Source organism: Netta rufina (assembly GCF_964035555.1).
Source record: "Netta rufina genome assembly, chromosome: 16".
NCBI classification, from domain to species: Eukaryota; Metazoa; Chordata; class Aves; order Anseriformes; family Anatidae; genus Netta; species Netta rufina.
The window spans coordinates 7,888,501-7,907,871 of record NC_140140.1 but is presented as its reverse complement, the minus strand read 5'-3'; the positions used below and the strand labels follow the sequence as shown (position 1 = coordinate 7,907,871).

General features: G+C 54.5%; 2 protein-coding genes across 2 annotated transcripts; one reads left to right on the top strand and one right to left on the bottom strand.

Annotated features, from left to right (window-relative positions):
- Positions 1-302: 302 nt before the first annotated feature.
- On the bottom strand, positions 303-9,873 carry MYL9 (myosin light chain 9). The gene is made up of 5 exons (XM_084296801.1): positions 9,798-9,873; positions 8,830-8,903; positions 4,132-4,335; positions 3,276-3,437; positions 303-3,103 (listed from the first exon to the last, which is right to left on the bottom strand). The coding sequence occupies exons 3-5, from the start codon at positions 4,313-4,315 to the stop codon at positions 2,931-2,933; spliced, it is 519 nt and encodes a 172-aa protein (XP_084152927.1). The 5' UTR covers positions 4,316-4,335; positions 8,830-8,903; positions 9,798-9,873; the 3' UTR covers positions 303-2,930.
- Positions 9,874-12,463: 2,590 nt separating this feature from the next.
- RAB5IF (RAB5 interacting factor) lies at positions 12,464-16,201 on the top strand. Its single transcript, XM_084296368.1, has 4 exons — positions 12,464-12,659; positions 13,327-13,430; positions 15,002-15,131; positions 15,767-16,201. The coding sequence occupies exons 1-4, from the start codon at positions 12,531-12,533 to the stop codon at positions 15,806-15,808; spliced, it is 405 nt and encodes a 134-aa protein (XP_084152494.1). The 5' UTR covers positions 12,464-12,530; the 3' UTR covers positions 15,809-16,201.
- The last annotated feature ends 3,170 nt before the right edge of the window (positions 16,202-19,371 follow it).

The window sequence follows — 19,371 nt, the reverse complement described above, 5'->3', positions numbered from 1 at the left end:
TCGGGAATCAGTGGACTTGATGACTGTGCACCTCGGAATATGATCAAAATCCTTCGATGTTACGGGAGGAGGCAGGAGACTGGGTAAGTCAGCAAGGAGAGGGGAAAGAAGCTGCGACAGGTTGACCCCCAGAAATGTATTCTTAAGTGTCCCTGCCCCAAGCAAACACTTCTGAAATTAAATGTCTAGTTTTGTTTTGGGGATGTTTAATACGTTTGAAGAAACTGTTTGTTTGTTTATTTTTCATTTATTTTTTATTTTTATTTTTAAAGAGAACATCCCCTAGTAGTAAAGCCTGGGAACCTTTCACAAGAAACTAGTTTGGAGGTTTGCTGATGTTTCTTTCTCCCTCTGTGGATGAAGTGGCTTTGACCAAAGTGGATGAAAAACATTTGGGGCATGCACAGCTGACAGCACAGAAGGCAAACAGCCCCAGCTGCTTGTGTTGGTGACAAAGCACAGAAAAGGCTCTGAGCATTGCAGATAGAAGCCCAAAAACAAGCTCAGGAGGTAGCACAGGAGATGCAGTCAAAGGGGAAAGGGCTGAAGGAGCCAGTACCCAGAAGATACTTCTGCACCACTCCGTGTAGCCAGCACATGTGTGCCCTTAGTTCCTTTTTCACCTAGTTTAAGTCAATCTGCTTTAGTAAACTAAGTTCCTTGATGTCAAACCTCCCTGGTGCTCTCCTCTGCATGCTCCTAGCTTGGCAAGATCTTTTTTATACTCAAGATGTGAAGGTGTGGGGGACATAGAGACTGAGACAATGGCCAAACAGCACTCCCTCTTGGAATCCCTTCTTTTCCTAGTAATTCCTAGTATGTTATTGTTTTTTTTTTTTTTCCTTTGTTTTTGTTTTTGTTTTGTTTTGTTTTGTTTTCTGTTGCTGTTTTTTTTGTTTTGTTCTGTTTTTTTCTTCAACAGCTGTTGAGCTCTTCCCTTTCCTTGGGGCTGCCCCTCACCTGCTGCTGCTCAGCGTGACACGCTGAGATGGGGCATTGCAGCTGTGAAGCTGGAGCTGATCTTCCCCATGTGCTTCACTTCACATCAACCCACCCAGAGCAGCACCTGCCTTTTGGTGCCTCCCTGCAGTCTCATAAGGCCCTCTGCAGCCCTTTATGGCAGCCCCATATCCGTGTGCTCCACCTGCAAGGAGCCCCAGCAGCCAGGGGAGGCAGGATGGCACCTTGCAAAGCACAGATTTATTCTTCCTACACACAGTCCTGTGTCCACTAACAAGGTTTCTCTACTTTGCTGGCATCAGGGTTGAGGGATATCTTCTGAGAATCAGCTCGGAGATCAGAACTGTGAGTAGATGGAGCCATTGGCCCCGTGATGTCTGTGAGATGTCTGCTTTGCCATAAAGCTCAGTGAAGAAGCTTTTTAAAAAATCATCCTGCCTTTCAGCAGCCTTCAGGCCTGGGACTTTGCTTTGGAAGTGGGAGAACTGCATGTTTTTCCCCAGTATGCAAAGCATTAGGGAATAAACAGTGCCTGGCTTTGCTCTATGAGCCTGGAGGTGGGCTTGTACCTGGCTGCTGCTGCAGACCACAAGCCCCCCTGGGAGAGCTTGGCCTCCCCTCTCCCCTCTCTGTGTCCTGATAATACAGCTTGTGCTTCCTTGCATTGGCAGTGCCTGGAAAGCAGAAGCACCAGGAACCGAGGACAAGCTCTCAGACCATGGGCCATGTCCCAGGCGAGGACACGGCCCCAGGCCTGGCAGGTCTGGGACAGGGGGGGTGCCAGCCCCAGCTCCACATGCTCCTGGGGTGCCGCCAGCCCCATCTGAGCTCTTCTGGCAGCTGTGCCCTGGGCACCACCTCACCAGGCTCTCTGGGTTTGTCATCACATTTCCCTCCTCATCCTTTGAAGGGATGGAGGTGGAGTGACCTCCAGCAATGTGGGAACCCCCTTATCTCCTCCCGCTGTGTCAGGATGGTGTTAATTAATCAAACCACTGGGACAAACAGCACAACAAAGCTGACTGCTGAGGAAGGGCCGGCAGTGCAGGGACTGTGCTGCCTCAGCAGTCCTGGCTTAAACAGGGGTGTTGGCAGCGGGCATGGGATGATGCTGAGCGCTTGAGGAGAGGGGAGGAGAGGAGAGGAGCAGAGCAAAGAGGAGAGGGGAGGATTCCACCCTTGTATCTCAGTCCCTTTCTTCTGCATGTCCCAAAGCACAACTATCAGCAAAGGCAGAAAACGATGCTTAAGCCAATTTTGCACAGACAGGTTGGGAATGATTCGGTTTGAAACAGGGTGTCGTCAGGAGAAGACCCCAGAGGGCAAGGGCAGAGGCAGGGGGATGTGGTGTGAGGCGAGTGGCCCTCAGCCCCAAATCTGAGTGGCACAGCACCAGGACTGTGCTGGTCAGGGAGGGAGCCACACAGCACCGTGTTGTGTTACACCATCAGACTTTATAGGCTGCTTCAGCTTTCTGACCCCCTCGAATTACAGGCTCTAAAGCCATAAAACAGACATAGAAGGGGAAACAAAAGTGTTCTTCTTTTTCTTTCCTAAAGGAAGGGAGTGTGGGAGGTAAAGGGAGAGCTTCATCCTGCATCAGGTCCCCTGGACTGCACTGGTTTGAGCCAGCCAAAATCCCCACCGGCCGGTGCTCACCTGAGCTGCTCGCCCCTGCCCTAGGACCCCCCCTGCTCCACGGGGAGAGCAGCTGCTTGGTGGGGATGGAGCCTGGCTGGGTCCCGGGGGCTGAGCCTGCAGGCAATGAGAGGCGATGGGGGAGGACGGATGGTGCACAACGGCACCGTGAGGGGAGTGTTCCTCCAGCAGGGGCACGGTGCCACGCGCCAGCATCGGCATGACATGGAGCAGGGTGACGTCCTGGGTGAGGGGAAGCCTGCTGTGGGGCTGGGCAGCAAGGGGGCAGGGGCTGGGCAGCGTGCACAGAAGGCAGGGAGCGGCTCTCGGCACTAATCGTCTTTGTCCTTGGCCCCGTGCTTCAGAATGCGGGTGAACTCCACGTAGTTGAAGTTGCCCTTCTTGTCGATGGGCGCCTCCCGGTACATCTCATCCACCTCCTCGTCGGTGAACCTGTCCCCCATGGTGGTCAGCAGCTCACGCAGATGGTCCTCGTGAATGAACCCTGCGGGGACGGCAGGGACTGCGTCAGCACGGGAGGCCAGAGGGGTGGCCGGGGACCTTCACTGCCTCCCCTGGAGGCTCCCTGCTGTCCCGCTCCCAGCCCTGCACCTGAGGCCATGGCCCACGCTGTTCCAGAGCTGCCTGGGGGCTCTCCCCAGAGCTTTGACCCGTACCTGATGCCTCCTCGTCAAAGCAGGCAAAGGCGTTGCGGATGACATCCTCCGGGTCGGTGCCGTTCAGCTTCTCCCCAAACATGGTGAGGAACATGGTGAAGTTGATGGGCCCTGGTGCCTCGCTCATCATGCCTTCCAGGTACTCGTCGGTGGGGTTCTTCCCTGCCGGGCACAGGTGGGGGGGTGGGTGTGGGGCCCACCCTCCCTGCAGCCCCCATCCCATCCCCAAAGTCAGCCCCCCTCCCCCAAACACCTTTTCATTCACCCACGCCACGAGCAATGGTTTCTGCAGCGCCCACGACTGCTGCCTCAGCACCTCTCCCCACGCCGTCCCCGGCCCCTCTCCGCACGACCCCATGCCAGAGGCAGTGCTGGGATGTCCCAGGCACAGTTTGGGCTCTGCTGAGTGCAGCCTTAACGCCCACGGGCCCCTCAGTGCACGTCCCCTCTGCTCTGGGATCTTTCTCTCGCAGGCAGTACCTTCAGAAGGGGTCTGGCCACCGTGCCAACAGGTGCCAGACCTCACAGTGTGGTGCTGAGGCAGCAGGGAGCTTTTCCTGACCGGTGAACACGGCTCTAAGAGCAACAGAACTAGGCTGCTGTCCTTAGATGCCTCCACAAACGCACTTTCTAAGGTCAGCTAGCACCAGCAGAGCAAGTTGCCCATTTTTACAGCATCAAACAGACCCAAAGCAGGAGGGCTGTGACCCAACACCACCCCAACAGTGGCTCCTCAACACAGGCAGTGACCAGGGCTCCTCACAAGGCACCGTGTGCCCCCAGCAGCAGTCCCTGCTGGCTGTTACAAGCAAAGGGGCCGAGGGGTCGGCAGGGGACCAGGACAGGGTCTCCTCACCCATGGAAGCCAGCATGTCGTGCAGATCCTCCTTGTCGATGAACCCGTCGCGATTCTGGTCGATCATGTTGAAGGCTTCCTTGAACTCCTGGATCTGGGACTGATCAAACATGGCGAAGACATTGGAGGTGGCGCGCTGCGGGCGCTTCTTGGTGGTCTTGGCTTTGGCACGTTTGCTGGACATCTTGGTGGCTGGGGGGGTACCTGCAGGCAGGACAGGGGCATCAGGGGGCTGAGGGTAAGCAGAGCCCAGGGAGTGGACGCAACTCCCCCTTCTGGCTGCTCACCAGGTCCGTGCCTCAGTTTCCCCAGCTGCCACACAGTTTGGCTATCTCCAGTGAGATAACATGGTCACAGATCGGGGCACAGGGACAGGTGAGACTCAGGCTCTGTTTAGTCCCCTGGGAAGTCCCACGAGCAGGCAGCTCTCCCTGTCCCCCTTCCCAGCACGTCCCAGGGCTGTCCCCACAGGCTGCGGGCAGAGCTCCCCACACCCTCAGCCCCCACCCCCACGTGCTGCCTGTCCCCTTCATCCCGGTTGCAGGGAACGATGGTGAACCCAACGCCGCATTGGGTTCGGTCTGCGAGGGCACCCAAGGGTGCTTTCTAGGTGCTGCTTTGGGTTTTGGGGCAACTGCCCCCTTCCTGGAGGCTGCCCTGGGGTGAGCAGACACAGCTGCCCTCGCCCCGTGCCACAGCAGCCGGTGCCTTGCCGGGCTGGGGGCTGAGCCGGAGCCAGGGGTTATCGGCTGCGGGCGCATTCCTCGCGTGCCGCCGCTTCCCTGCCCTCCCCCCTCACCCCAGCTCCAGCCCTGCTCCTCGAGGAACCCCAAAATGCGGGGAGGGGAACACCCAGGGGGGTCGCAAGGAAGCAGCTGAGGGCAGGAGGGTTCAGAGGAGTGGTGAGGTTGTTGCAGGCGATGAGGGGCACGAGAAAGGAGCGGGCTGGGGGGACGGGAAGGAAACAGTGGATCCACAGGACGAAAAGACAGACCCGGGGGGAACTCAGACAGGGAAATACATGGCCCAGAGGGGATGGCAAAGGGGACAGCCACCACCTTCCCAGCAGGAATAGTGTCAGGGTGAAGCAAAGAGCCATTTCCCAGCAGCGAGGACGATCAGAGATAGTACCTGAGCCCCTGAGCAATGGTTTGGTGTCACCGTCCACGCTGCCAGGCTCAGCATTTAAGACCTTGCACCATGGTGCTGGGGACCCAGCCCTGATTCCCACAGGTTGTGGCTGCCTCTGGCGTTACCCAGGACGAGGATGCTCAAACCTCTCCCAGCCAAATCCCGTTAGGTGAAACTCAGCAAGCAGCTGTCAGGGACAAGCCTGGCACAAGGACACTTCCAGTTGCTGCCAGCTCAGCATGGCCCTGGGAGAAAGCCCGGGGTGACAACAGAGACAGTGGCCACAACAGAGATGCTGCTCAGATCCTCGAATTTCTACCGTGGTCAACTCTAACTCGCAGAAAGCCCCGTGCCTCGGTTTCCCCACCTGGGGCAGGGAGCCCATGCCTGCTGCAGGGTGGGGAATCAGAGTTAACAGACTGTGAATGAAGTTCCTCAGGTGAAGGGCAGAGTATTCCTGTAACCATTGTGTGTTACAGAGGTTACAGGGAGCATCCTGCCCGACAGGACCAGAGCAAGCAGCCTTTTCTCACAGCTGCACAGCTCCTGCGAGCCCTTCCCAGGCTGTGCCTGCCTTCCAGCCATTTCCCTGCTTCACTCTGTCATCTCTTCACTCCCTGCTACCCCTCCTTTGTTGGGGTATGAGCACACAGCCCCCCCAGCCTGCCCTTTCCCCCCCCCCCAGCTGCAGCCCCCAGGTTCCCCTGGCTGGGCTCTGTGGGAAGGAGCCCCAGTGGCTGCAGGCACTGGGATGGAAATGCCACTGCCCTCATCTCCCTCCCCACCACCGCCTTTGCCTGCTCTGGCTGGCACCCAACACCTAACGCCACTCGTGAAATCACCCCAGATCGCCCCAAAACCTTCAATCCTTTCCCAGGCATTTGCCACCAGCCTGCTGAGGAAAGCAGCACCACCAAAGAGCCAGGGCATGCCCACAGCTGTGTGGGCAGACGACAGCCCCGTAGCCCTCCTGCCCACTGCTTCCCCCACCCCACTGCATCACAAAGCTCCTTGCAGTGGCACAGCCCTTGCCCGTGTACCCTGCCAAACACCAGCAAGTGTGGGCATCAGCCCAGCACAGGGAAATTCAGCTGAGCAGCGTGATTCACCTTAACCTGCTGCACTGGTCAGAGCCAGCAATAAAAGCTCTGGTGCCAGTACACGGCGCTGTGCTGCAGCCAGCGCTGAGCTTCCAAAACACAGGGATTTATTAGCAGAATTATTAGCAGAAGACTCGAGAAATAAACAGGAGCTTTGCTCTCACCGCAGGAGCTAGCATTATCAGGATATTTACCCTGCCCCAGCTGTGACCAGTGAGCATGAGCACAGCTTGGCACGCTCCCCTGAGAGATGGTTCTTGTTAGGGGGATTAAGTGCGATTTGGGCAGCCCGTGGTTTTGCTGTTCGATTCTGCTGTTTGATCCTAAACATTCCCTGGGAAGATGCTTGGTCCCAAGGACAAGCTCAGCTCCTCGTTTTATTTCACACTCGTTTTATTTCCACATTTTATTTCACTCTGCAGCCAGCCCCGATGTGCCGCGGGCGATCCATGCCCTGCCGGAGGCTCGATGGCTCCGCACACAACTCCAGGGCCTGGCTGCAGGGCTCTGGCTGGCCAAAAAACCCCACAGCCAGACTGTTTGGTGGCCCGGCCACAATGCCCTGCATGCCTCGGTGGCCTCAGGCAGGCTCAGCCAGTCTGAGCACCCAGCTTTTCCTCAGCAAGAAGGAAAAATACAGGATGGGTCCTGCTCCTCCAGTCCCCTGCCCTTGCCCCCGTGTCCTTCTGCAGCCAAGCGCCATCCCTGCAGCCACGGGGCTGCCTTGAAAAGTTATTAAATAGTTGCAGGTTTAAAGAGAAAGAGCCACGGCCCGCTGTTACCGGTAAAACAAGCCACCATACATTTCCTCGCTGGGAAGCAGCAAGCAACTTCACCCTGCTGCCGTTTCCTGACCATGCTGGGGAGGGCAGGACAAGCCAAAGGCACATCTCGGTGCTGCCAGGAGGGATCTCCACCTCGCAGCTGCAGCACAGCCCAGCTGCTTGTGATGCCTTCAGGCCGTGTGGTACAAACACAACGTTGTCTACGTGTGTGCTGGGTGCCCCGTTTCCCAAGGGTGGCTCCTCCAAGGCTGGGCAGACAGCTGCAGGAGCTCTCTCTGGAAGTGCTGACAAGCTCTGCACGGGGCTGCTGCAAGATCTCCAGCATAGCTAGAGAGGGAAGGACATCATCTCCGTGACATCCCGGCACCCAGATGCACGATGTACATCTGCTGGATGCTTTTGGTCAGGCTTCATAGGATAGGGGGAAGGGCAATGCAAACAGCCTGAACTGTTCCACAGGACATCCCTGTGGGGATAAATGATGGGCCCTTTGAAAGACCGTGGTTAAATCTCTGCCCCAAGACTCTTCCTAAGGTTAGCTGCAAGTAGCAGCAAGCCAGAACAGGTTTACCAAAAGGTAAGTATGCTGGGGGAATGAGCACTGAGCAGCCCATCTTCCCTGCTGTTAAAACAGCCTTTTTCTCCCGCTAGCCCTGGGATTTCGCATTGCTCAGCTCTGTCCTCACTGCAGAGCTGCCTGGGGGGGCAGTGCCAGGGTGAGCCCAGGAGCTGCAGCAGGATCCTCCTGCACCACTTGGCGTGGCTGGAACAGAGACAGGCTCTTCTCCTTTATGGCCTTAGAATCATTGAATCATTCAGGTTGGAAAAGCCCTCCAAAATCACCTGGTCCAACCACCCCCCTACCACCAATGTCACCCCCTAAGCCATGTCCCCAAGCACCACGTCCAACCTTTCCTTGAACACCCCCAGGGACGGTGACTCCACCACCTCCCTGGGCAACCCATCCCAATGCCTGACTGCTCTTTCTGAGCAGAAATGTCTCCTCATTTCCAACCTGGCACAACTTGAGGCCATTCCCTCTGGTCCTATCACTGGTTACCTGTGAGCAGAGGCTGACCCCCAGCTCCCCACACCTTCCTTTCAGGCAGTTGTAGAGAGCAATAAGGGAGATCGTAACACAGATGGGTGGGAAAAAGGGAGCTTGGAGCATGGGGAAAGCAGAACCTGAGCCCCAGGCTGTGTCCCCCAGACCAATTGCAGCCACCAGCGCTAATGCCAGTGAGCAGGATGTAAGTGCGAATGGAGCAGGCAGGTGTTGAAGAGACAGAGCCAAGGGCACAGGGACAAGGTCCCCACAGTGACCCAGCATGACACAGAGGCTCCAGGGCTGGGTAGCAGCAGGGGAAGAGCCCTCAAGCCCTATCCCTCTCCGCCAGCCCAGCAGCACCAGGCACTGCTCAGCTCCTCTGGCAGAGCACGAAGGGCTGGAGGCTTCTGTAGCTCTGATGATTTTGGGGTAAGAGAGAACAGCACGGTTTCTGAGCCAGCTCCTTCCCACCACGTTTATGGGGCAAGGGCATCACCATGCCTGTGAGCATCAGGAGGGTGATGCAGAGGGCGTCGTGGGAGCGCAGGGCTGGAAGCCTTTGTGGCCTTTGGCCACCAGCATCACGTGCCCTGGGCTGGCTTTGACATTCTCCTAGGAGAATGAAGGGGCTCACCTTGGTGGGAGAATCTGGCCTCAGGACGTCAGAGGGGGAGGCAACCGCAAACTCCTCCTACAGCAACCCAGAGCCTGCCAGTGACGAGAGGAAAAAATTCAAGTGACCGAAGAAACCAACCATCTTTGGTAAGCAGCGGTGGTTGTTGACACTTGGGGATGTTCCATTCCAAAGAATGCTGCTGCAGCCACTGCTTTCTTTTACACGTCGATGCTTAAGAACCTCCCTGGCTTTTATCACCTTCATAACACTTTGTACCGAAAAGGCATGCACGGAGGGAAGCAGCTGAGTGGAAGAAGCCAAGAGGACCTCGAGTTTTCACGGGAAAAAAAAGCTACATAAGACACAAAGTTCCTCTGCATCTGAGGGAAAGGAGCTAAATAAAGCTTTTCTGCCTCCCAGCAGTTCATTGCCTCAAGTCGCTCCCGGGTCACTTGGGACATCTCCGGAGTGTCATGCATGCATCTGGATCCTGCCCCTGGCCCTGGGTGAAGACTTGTGGAGGGGAAAGCAGCACATCCAGCCAGCAACAGCTCCCACTCAAAGGAGGCAGGGGGAGCCTCGGTCAGGCTGCACGGATCAGCTCCTGCAGCTCTGCCATCCCGGGCAGGTCACCGCAGTGCCCGGGAGCTTTGCTCAGCGCCGTCCCTCGCCTCCCCCGGACGGGACATCCCGGGCAGGGACCCCGGGGCGAGTGGCTCCCCGCCTGCCGGCCCCCGGGGCTTCTCCTGCAGCCTCCTCGCCCCCCATCCCCCGGCTGCCCCCTCCCCAGCCCTCCGCGTCCCTCCCGAGCCGCCTCCGGCCCCGTCGGGGCTGCAGCATCGAGGGCAGCCCCGGATCCCTCCCGGTCCCTCCCGGTCCCTCCCGCCCCGTCGGGGCTGCCCAAAGCTCTCCGGAGCTCGGGGCCGGGGGCAGGGAGGAGCCGCCCCCCGACGGCCGCCCCCCGACGGGCGATGCCCGAGCCTCACCTGGGCAGGAGCGGGGCACTGCGGGGCGGGCGGCGCTGCTCTGCCCGGGACCGGCCGGCGGCTCGGCCCTAGGTGCTGGAGGGCGACCGGGGCGGTGCCGGGCCCCTCGTCCCGCCCCGGCCGGCCCGGCTCGGGCCATACAAGGCAGAAAAATGCGGCGGGGCCGGGGCGGAGGGGCCGCGCTGCCGGCCTTGTACGGGCGGGCGGGCGGCCCACGGGTGCCGCAGGTCCGCGGGAGGCTCCTGGGGGGGGGCACCCCGGGGAGCAGGAGGCTGTGGGGGACCAAATCCACGCGGTGCCGTGCTGCCGGGGCCGGGGCATCGCCCTACCGCCCTCCCGGGGGTCGCAGGTCTCGGTCCTGCTCAGCTCCGGGGGCACGGAGCGGCCGCCGGTGCCGTGGGCTCCCCGACGGCGAGCCGGGGGGATTCGCGCATGGTGGGGGGCAGAGCTCTGCCCGCAGGGGAGCGGTGGCACAGGGGGTTTTTGGGAGCCTTTCCGAGGGGGATTCGCCCACCCCGGCCCCCAGCTGGGAGAGGGTTTGGGCGACACCGCCCGCAGCGGGGTCCGTGCCCCGCCGCGCACCTCGGGGGCTGCCCAGCGTGGCAAGGGACAGCCCGGGGCCACGCACGAGGATCGCTGCCACGAGCAGTGGTGTAAAAGTTCACCCCGATGTGGGGCATCCATCTGCAGGGAGCCCAGCAGAGCGCAGGGCTGCGCGGAGCCTGTGCTGAGCCTGAGCTCCAGCTGGGGCTTTCCCACGGAGTTTGCCTTTTAAAGAAAAGGAAGGAAAGGAAAAAAAAAAAAAAAAAAAAAAAAAAGGAAAGAGAGAACACGGTCTCAGGAGGCAGAGAGCCTGAGCTGCCGCCCCATGGCTGCTGCTCCCGGGTTTTTCTGTGCATCCACCTCAAACTCATCAGTGTGTGTGCAGCACCCGGGAGCGTGGTGGGGAAGGAGCCGCCCCCGGCCATGCACCAGCTCCCTGCAAGTCAGCGGGCACTGCACGGGGGCTGGGGGCAGCGATGGAGCAGGATACTGAATGTGGTAGCTCCTCGCACGCTTTGCAGCCTCTGCAGCTGCGTGCACATAGGGAACTGCTGCTGAACACCTGCAGGACTCTCCTTCATCCCTTTCAACCCTTCCCACCTTCCCCTTACTCCTCTCAGTGCTCCCTGTGTACTCTTCCTCTGCCAACACATGTCCCTTAGCAGGGAGCGTGTTTGTTCCTCCACACTTTCTTGTGTCACCTCTCTTCTGCATCCTCCTTGTTCTTTCAAGCCATAATTTCACTTGGTTTTCTCTCTGAGCAACAGGTCAGGGAATGGAGATGGGGTAAAAATACATTTTTTTAGCCTGTCAGTTTAGATCTGTGCCCTGATCCAGGCATTTCATCATCATGCAAATGCTTCTGCCCTGGCAAAGCAGCATGGGGCAGGAGCATGAAGCTGGGGATGCTGAGACTCAGCACACAGGACGCAGCCTGAAGTCCTGGAAGAGATCAGCTGTGGTGTCCCTCATCGCTCCCGCTGTGCTCCGTGACCATCTCCATCACAGGGTGAGGGCACAGAGCAGGCTGCCATGTCCCAAACACCTGAGGAACCTCAAGGGCAGCAAGGACAGGGCAGGATGTGTGAGCCCTGGCCCCTCAACAAAGGACGACTCTGCCATAGTGGGGATCGGATACAAAAGCTCCTGTGGGAGATACAGCAATGACCCCCTCCCACTGGGTGTTACCTCCCTGCTAATGTGACAAGGGTCACAGAATCACAGAATTGTCTAGGTTGGAAGAGACCTCAAGATCATCGAGTCCAACCTCTGACCTAACACTAACAGTCCCCACTAAACCATATCCCTAAGCTCTACATCTAAACGTCTTTTGAAGACTTCCAGGGATGGTGACTCCACCACTTCCCTGGGCAGCCTGTTCCAATGCCTCACAACCCTTTCGGTAAAGAAGTTCTTCCTAACATCCAACCTAAACCTCCCCTGGTGCAACTTAAGCCCATTCCCCCTCGTCCTGTCACCAGGCACGTGGGAGAACAGGCCAACCCCCACCTCGCTACAGCCTCCCTTGAGGTACCTAAAAAGAGCGATAAGGTCACCCCTGAGCCTCCTCTTCTCCAGGCTGAACAAGCCCAGCTCCCTCAGCCGCTCCTCGTAGGACTTGTTCTCCAGGCCCCTCACCAGCTTCGTCGCCCTTCTCTGCACCCGCTCAAGCACCTCCATGTCCTTCTTGTAGCGAGGGGCCCAAAACTGAACACAGTACTCGAGGTGCGGCCTCACCAGAGCTGAGTACAGGGGGATGATCACCTCCCTAGCCCTGCTGGTCACACTGTTCCTGATACCAGCCAGGATGCCGTTGGCCTTCTTGGCCACCTGAGCACACTGCTGGCCCATACCCAGCCCACTATCCACCATCACTCCCAGGTCCTGGCAGCTCTCCAGCCACCCCTCCCCCACCCTGTGGCTCTCCTTGGGGTTATTGCGCCTCAGCTGCAGGGCCCCGCCCCCCACAAGCCCCGCCCCCTTTCACCGCGCCCCCTTTAGCCCCGCCCCGCGCCCAGCGAGCTCCGCGCTGCGCCCTGACCTCCTTCCCGCGCCGTACAGCGGGGGGCGTGTCCCGCACCGTCACGTGCCTCTCCTTCCGCTCCCCGATTGGCGGCTGAGGGGCCGCGCGGCGGCCGCTTCCGGGCCGTGCCGTGTGGTGCCGGTGGCGGCGGCGGTGCCCGGTGTGCGATGAGCGGCGCGCGGCGCAGGGAGGAGCCGCCGCACGCGCAGCAGCACGCGGTGCCCGACGGCGGCGCGGGGCCGCGCGGCTCGGCCTGGGGCAGGGCGCTGCGCAGCGACTCCGCCTGGCACGACAAGGTGAGGGGGTACGGGGGGGGGGCACGGCCACCGGGCTCTGCCTCAGGGGTGAGGGGGAGCCGGGCCCGCTCGGTCCGTGAGGGGGTTGAGGGAAGGGCTGAGGCAGCACTGTGCGGCCCCGGGGTTGTGTTAGGGCTGCGGGCGGGTGGCAGTGACCGCTGCTGCTGCTAGGAAGGAGCCCAGGGAGGTTATAGCAACGCCCTGGCCTGGGGTTGGCAGCAGTAGGAGAGGGCCTGGGGCACCCAGAGCGGCTCCAACAGGCTGGAAGGTTCACACGACATTTTACGCGTTATTTTTGATGGATTTTTACAGAATGGAGTCTTCAGCAAACGATGACCTTAGGTGCTGCTTCGTTGCTGCCGCTAGAGTGTTAGAGGGCAACGCCATGCGTTTAATCTGCAAGCAGAAATGTCCGGGGTGCACGATACCATAAACTGCTCTGTTCTGAATACAGAATCACAGAATTTCTAGGTTGGAAGAGGCCTCAAGATCATCGAGTCCAACCTCTGACCTGACGCTAACAAGTCCTCCACTAAACCATATCTTATGTACAGCTTCTAATGGAGGGGTGTTTGGTGTTAAAATTTCACTTGTCGGTCATATGATGGCTTTAAAAAAAGGAAAACATAATCAATGCCAAAATATTTATTTTGCTTTATCTCCTCAGGATGAGTTTTTAGATGTCATCTACTGGTTCCGGCAGATCATTGCAGTTATTTTGGGAATCATCTGGGGAGTAGTTCCTCTGAAAGGCTTCGTGGGAATAGCAATGTAAGGTTTATTTCCTTTTCTGCCTCGTGTACTTTCCCACATTTGGACTTTACTTCTTGTCTGTTTTAAGCTTGTGTTATAAACAGTGGAGTGGCCAAATGCAGTGTCTGTGTCTGTCACATGCCTTAAATCCAGCATCGCATTCCAGGCTGTTATTTGTCATGAACTTCATACTAATTACAACACGTTGTCATCAGCCTCTTTTCCTATCCTTGACCTAACTATTGCTTTTTTTTTTTTTTCTCCCGTTTTCTAATATATTTGTGTATTCTTGTTAAAGGGGGGCAGAGGTGGAAGAAGGGAATAAGAAGCTCAGTTGACTTGTGAAGTGGCCTGTTCCCGTAAATGCTTCTAAGGGCTTTAAGAAATAAGGCACATGGGGGAAAGGGGAGGTAGTCCTTCTCTTCGAGTCAGGAGCCATCCTTGGAGAGGAGGCTCTGTAAGTAGACAAGAGGGGCAATTTCTCCTTGAAAAGCGTCTAGAAGGGTGCATGCACATCCCACCAAGACATGGGATTTGTGTCACCTTCCACCAGGCTGCAGTGAGCACTCTGAGTTATGAAATAAGTGTGCTTGGCACTGGCATGCACCGGTAAGCCTTTGGAGGGACACCAGGGGTGGAAAAGCACAGCCCTTCTCTCCAAGCTTTGTGGGGGGGAAAAAGTTCTGTTTGCTTTCAGGTGTATTGGTTTGCAAATGTCTCTGCCTAATCAAGGTCCTGCATGCCCTAGCTATGGCAAGGAAGTGGAAGGAGTGTCTCTAAGAAAAAAAAAAAAAAAAAAAAAAGAAATTTGAAACTCACAGACACGTGCTGTAAAGCTGTGGTGCTTTAACAGGAGCTCAGTAGCTACGTGCAAACAGTTAAATCTGAATTGCTCCTGGTAATAGATGTGGAGTGGTTGGGAAGCGTTGTCCTTACTTAGTCATCCATTAATTCACAAGACACCTTCAGGCACATCAGCCAATTCCTGGGCTAAATGTTAGAAATAAAAGCGATGTGGTGTCAGATGGGAAGCTCAAAGCTTCTAGAACCGTGTCCGCGGTTTCTCTGTGCTGTACAGGTGAACAGCTGCTCACAGCTTGCTGCCAGTCTTTGAACCTGTGAGTCTTCCAGTATTGCCTTTCCTACACAGTTTTCTTTCCAGGAAATGTACTCGCTTCTTCCCAGGTTGTCTCAGCCCTAAGCTGGGGTGGTATAATTCCAGACTGTTCTAAGAAAAAATAGGAGGCCTCATTTTTTTTGTTTCCATTGCAGCAGAACTGTTGGTGCAGACTACAGAGTGCTCAGACTTGCCTTAAGTTGAACCCCAGTGCTATGGCTCTGAGGGTGGTACTGAACCTTCAGTTCTCATCTCTGGCATGTGGTCATGAGACACTAACACAAGGGTTTAACACGGAGCGGAGAGCCTAACGCTCTTCCCTTCTGGCAGCCTCAAGATCGAGGAGGGCGTGAAAGGAAATCGGATTCTGTGTTACTGTGCACAAAGTATGCTTTGTATGTGGCTGTGTGGTATATTGGGTATCTGCGTTCTGGGTCCTGGAAAATGACGGTTCCTAATCTCTTTCTTCCAGATTCTGTCTGATCAATGCTGGTGTTCTGTATCTCTACTTCAGTAGCTTCCAGCAGATAGATGAGGAGGAGTATGGTGGGACATGGGAGCTGACAAAGGAAGGATTCATGACATCTTTTGCCCTGTTTCTGGTAAAGTGTCTCACTTTAACTTGATTTGTGAATTGTGTTGATAAACTTTATGGGGGAAAAGGCCTGGAAGACAAGTAGGTGAGCTGGGGAACTGGTAGGAAGATGTGTTAGTGTCCACTAATAAGGGAGATTTGATGGGAAAGAGAAGCCTGAAATCTGTTGTTTGCTGGTTATACACAGTACTAATGCACAGGATTTCAGTGTCAGAAAGGAAATGAGAACGGACTGCCATGTTTCTGCATCTACCACTTTTATGCCATCCTTTCCTTTGTCCCAGAAACACTGCTACCTTGTCCTAGCAGTTTCATCTAGGTATACCCAAACTGGTCTAGGTAATACCAGCTGATGTTTGGGGCTCTTTATGTTTTCCCCTGTTACTGCCTTTCCACAAGTCCCTGAATATGCTCATGACTTGATTTGCTGATCTACTGTAGATAGGTTAGTCACTCTGGAAGCCAATCAAATGGAATGCCACCATTTGGGCTGTACAGTGACCCTCATATATCTGATACAATCTCAAAAGCTAGAATTCAGTCCCCAGTGCTCAGCTGAGGGCAAGGCCTAAGGCTTGTTTTCTGTGTTTTAACCCTTTTCGGAGGCATGAAAACAACTTTCCCTTCCTTTCCTCTCCACAGGTTGTTTGGATAATCTTCTACACTGCCATCCACTATGATTGACACAGTCTGCAGCTTTTGTCTGTTAAATCAGTTGTCAGTAAATCAAGAAGATTTTTAATAAATCATAATCTCTGGCAGACTGGTGGGAAGGTTGGGGATGTCAAATCAACTCCCTTCTGTACCAGCGGTCTGATTAGAATGGAAGAGCCCCAACTCTTCTGCTGGAGAAGCCAGTCCATCTCCGTTTTATATACCTGTTAATTACTGGAACTATTAAAAAGCCATTGGAATTTTTGGAAGCAGTTCAAGACTGTTCAGATTTTGAACTTTCTGCAACTCTAGCCAGTAACTGTATTGTTGTCCGTTGGGACTGCAGTATCAAACGCCTCTATGCTGAAGGTTGTATCTGTTAATTTAATGTATGTATGCTCCTTCGTTTGAAATCTGTCATTACATCCTGACTTGTCTTCCATTTGTTGTCCTTCAGACAGACAGTTTTTAAAAAGTGATTGTAGGGTACGTGGGAGGAAGGCACTGCAGCATCCAGGATATGAGTTCAGTGGCTGTCCTCTGCATGTTCTGTAGTAATCAAACCTGATTTGATTAAACAGACTGTGTCGTTACCATTTCTAATAAGTTTTGTTTTACTTGTGGATGATTTGTTCACCAGAATTTTCAAATGCTGAAATGTCGTCTTTGCTAAAGACAAATTTTTAAGCAACTTAACTAGAATGAGTTGTGATTAATTTGGTTGATGAATGTTTAACTTGTGAGATGTGTTTGGGAGGTTTGGAAACACCTCTGCATTCTGCTGGCCTATGAAGCTGCCAGCATTTACCTCAGAGCTCAGCAGTCCTGAAGAACAGTCATTCTGGAGGTACACTTTTAATGTTAGGTATGTAAATTCTAATTTTTTTATTTTTTTAATTCTTGATTTCAGCTGGTTTCAGATGCTCAGTGCTAATTAATGCAAGAGACTAACACACAGTTGAGGCAGCTAATATCTTAAAAGCAGAATTACTAGCTTGCAAATCAGGCGCATTCAATATGTAGTGCATTATCTCTGGTTAAAGGGGTGCTCTTTGCGTTGGTTGCATCATAGCGCAATTCTTCCCTAGTCTGTGGGAATTTGTGCATCAATGGGGGAGTAGTCTCTGCTCTAAAATATTTGTAAGGACCTGTATTTCAGAAATAGATCTCGGGAAGCATGCACAGTCCTTGTTTTTGTCAGAGGACCTTGCAGTCTAGCTGCCACGTAGTCCTTGTTTTTCTAAACAGCACATGCTGTACCCGAAAAGAGTACTGACCTAGAGGTGCCTTATAGTAAGGAGTTGATAGTTTTGGTGTGCTGTTGTTGAAAGTCTGTGTTACTTCCTTGTTGGCGGAAGTCCAACAGCTTAGTTCCCACATGTGACTATGCAAAGTCAGGGATCTAATTCTCCAAGTGCTGAGCTGGGGCTCCAGAATCACCCACCTATGCAGGCCTCCATTCTTACCAGGGAAAATGCTGTCTGCTTTTCGTGAAAAAGACGCACCTGGCTATCTTAGATCCTTGGCATGCAGAGGGAAGAGTGCAATAGCAGACAGCTTCTGCTACATGAAAGTTGCCAATTTAAATGATCTCAAAGAAAAACTTACATATTTGATGTCCCGATCCCCAAACTTGCTCAACCGTTCAGTCTGATGCTTTCAGCTGAAATAAGAGGAAAAGAAAGCATCAATCTCCCACGAGAATTACATAGCCTGCTAGTTCTAGGTCACCCTTTGCTACTGGCATCGTTTGCATCTTAGCTGTTCTCAGCCACCTGTAACATCACTGTATACTTGAAATGCTGTAATAAATGTGGCCTGAATAATCCACTCTGGTCTTTGAAGTTCTGCAAAATGTTGGGAGCGTGGGATTCCGTTAGGAGTTTTAATTTTGGTAAATACTTTAGCTAGCATATCTCTGGGATTCTCAGGTCTCTTGTATTGTAGGCTTGACTGCAATGCTTTCAAAAGTGGTTAGAAACATTTCTTGTGTAAGTAGGTAGCTAATGCTTATATCCATGCTTTAATGGGTGATTAAGAAGGTTAAGCCACGTGTTGCCTCTGTATAAGCTGTTCTGCCTCTTCAGCCCCTGCATGGTGACGCACAAGCATGGCAGAACTGCCCCTGTCAGGTCCAGGGCATGACTTCAAGCACTGTTGTAAAACCTGCAGAGTGAAAGAGTGGAAAACAGGAGAGTTGCTTATCTGCCTTTTCCTCAGTTGCTCACAGCCCCACCAGCTAAGTTTCTTGGTCTTTGCAGTTCTCTACTATTATGTTGGACAGAAGCTGCCAGCCTGAGCTGAGGAGGATCCTCTGTTGAGGACTGTGACCACATGGAAAAGACATTGGTTTTTGGATCTCCTCGAAGCTCCTGGTAACTTACGTTGGTGACTGCAGTTGCTAAATGGCAAGTTTTTAACCTCTTAAGGTTTCTGCTTTAAGGAGTGCCTCAGTGGCTGGAAGCAAGTTCCTCTAGTGCTGGTCTCTAAGAGAACTAAAATCATAGCATCTCTCCTGAAAGAAAGGAGGTCAACTTTGAGAAGCCCAAGGGGAAGGGGCGTCCTACAGAGTGGAGCTGAGCATCTTTCAATGACGAGCACTGTAAAAACAAGGTATTTTTGCAGAGCCTCAGGTGACTGACAGAGGAATGGTCTAGGAGAAAACACGAAGGTGACAGTATGAAAAGCAGCAACAGCTGGGATGAGGCAGTGCGGTGGGTTTGGGCAGCACCGTTGTGCTCAGCAATTTTGGTACTGGCACCATGAGCATGCTTGCTTTGCTCTCCCTGCTTTTTGAAGAGTTGGTGACTGAGCTGATGCCTGGTGGGAGTCTGCTGCCGTGGAGCTGTGACCAGTGGAGAAAAGGAGTCAGAGAGCTAAGTTGTGCAAGCTGCAGCTGTTGGGACACAGTTCCATCAGGAGGCCACATCCTTCAGGGTCCACATGATGGTGCAGAGAGGAGGCTGTACTCTTTGCAGGCTCTGTGAAACTCACTGCTGAATGCAGCCCTGTAGGAATATCATTTTGGCTCTCAGCAAAAAGCTGTGGGTCCCTGGCAGGAAGGAGCATGAGGAAGATATTCCCTGACTTTATTGTGAGGCAAGGATCTTGTGTGGAATTGGCAGAGAAGTTTTCTGTGGTCTTTCTAGAGCTGTCTGACCCTAGCTATAGGGTCAGCTTTTTGTTGTGAAAACAAAGCAGGCTGAGAGTGGCTTCCAAAAGCCAAACAATCCTCCCATCAGCCTTTATCTGGTTGTGCCCATCATCCCCTCTGGCTGCTGGAGAGCATGAGCAAAACCCTTTCCCCAGCAATGGTTGGGTGTGCATCTGTGCATGAAGGAGTGTTGAGCAAGCCAGGAGAGATCCTCGTGTGCTTGAGCTTGAGAAGGGCAGGGGGCATTAGCTAGCTCCTTGGAGGCAAGTAGGGCACGTACCCCGGGGGACTTCCCAGAGCCAAACAGCCCGTCATCACGCAACATGTTCCGCTTACAAAAGCAGCAGATGTCCAGGATTAACCAGGGCAAAGGATGAATTCTGCAGATTCAGCAGCTAAGCAGCACGCATCAAGCTGAGAGAGACAGCCCCGCGTCCGC

Excerpts from the sequence above, each read along its gene's own strand:
- MYL9 (XM_084296801.1), bottom strand. The coding sequence starts at position 4,315 with ATGTCCAGCAAACGTGCCAAAGCCAAGACCACCAAGAAGCGCCCGCAG. Across the intron at positions 3,438-4,131 it reads CGACATGCTGGCTTCCATGG|GGAAGAACCCCACCGACGAG; the intron begins GTGAGGAGACCC and ends TGTGCCCGGCAG. Across the intron at positions 3,104-3,275 it reads CTTTGACGAGGAGGCATCAG|GGTTCATTCACGAGGACCAT; the intron begins GTACGGGTCAAA and ends CCGTCCCCGCAG.
- RAB5IF (XM_084296368.1), top strand. The coding sequence starts at position 12,531 with ATGAGCGGCGCGCGGCGCAGGGAGGAGCCGCCGCACGCGCAGCAGCAC. Across the intron at positions 13,431-15,001 it reads GGCTTCGTGGGAATAGCAAT|ATTCTGTCTGATCAATGCTG; the intron begins GTAAGGTTTATT and ends TCTTTCTTCCAG. Across the intron at positions 15,132-15,766 it reads CATCTTTTGCCCTGTTTCTG|GTTGTTTGGATAATCTTCTA; the intron begins GTAAAGTGTCTC and ends TCCTCTCCACAG.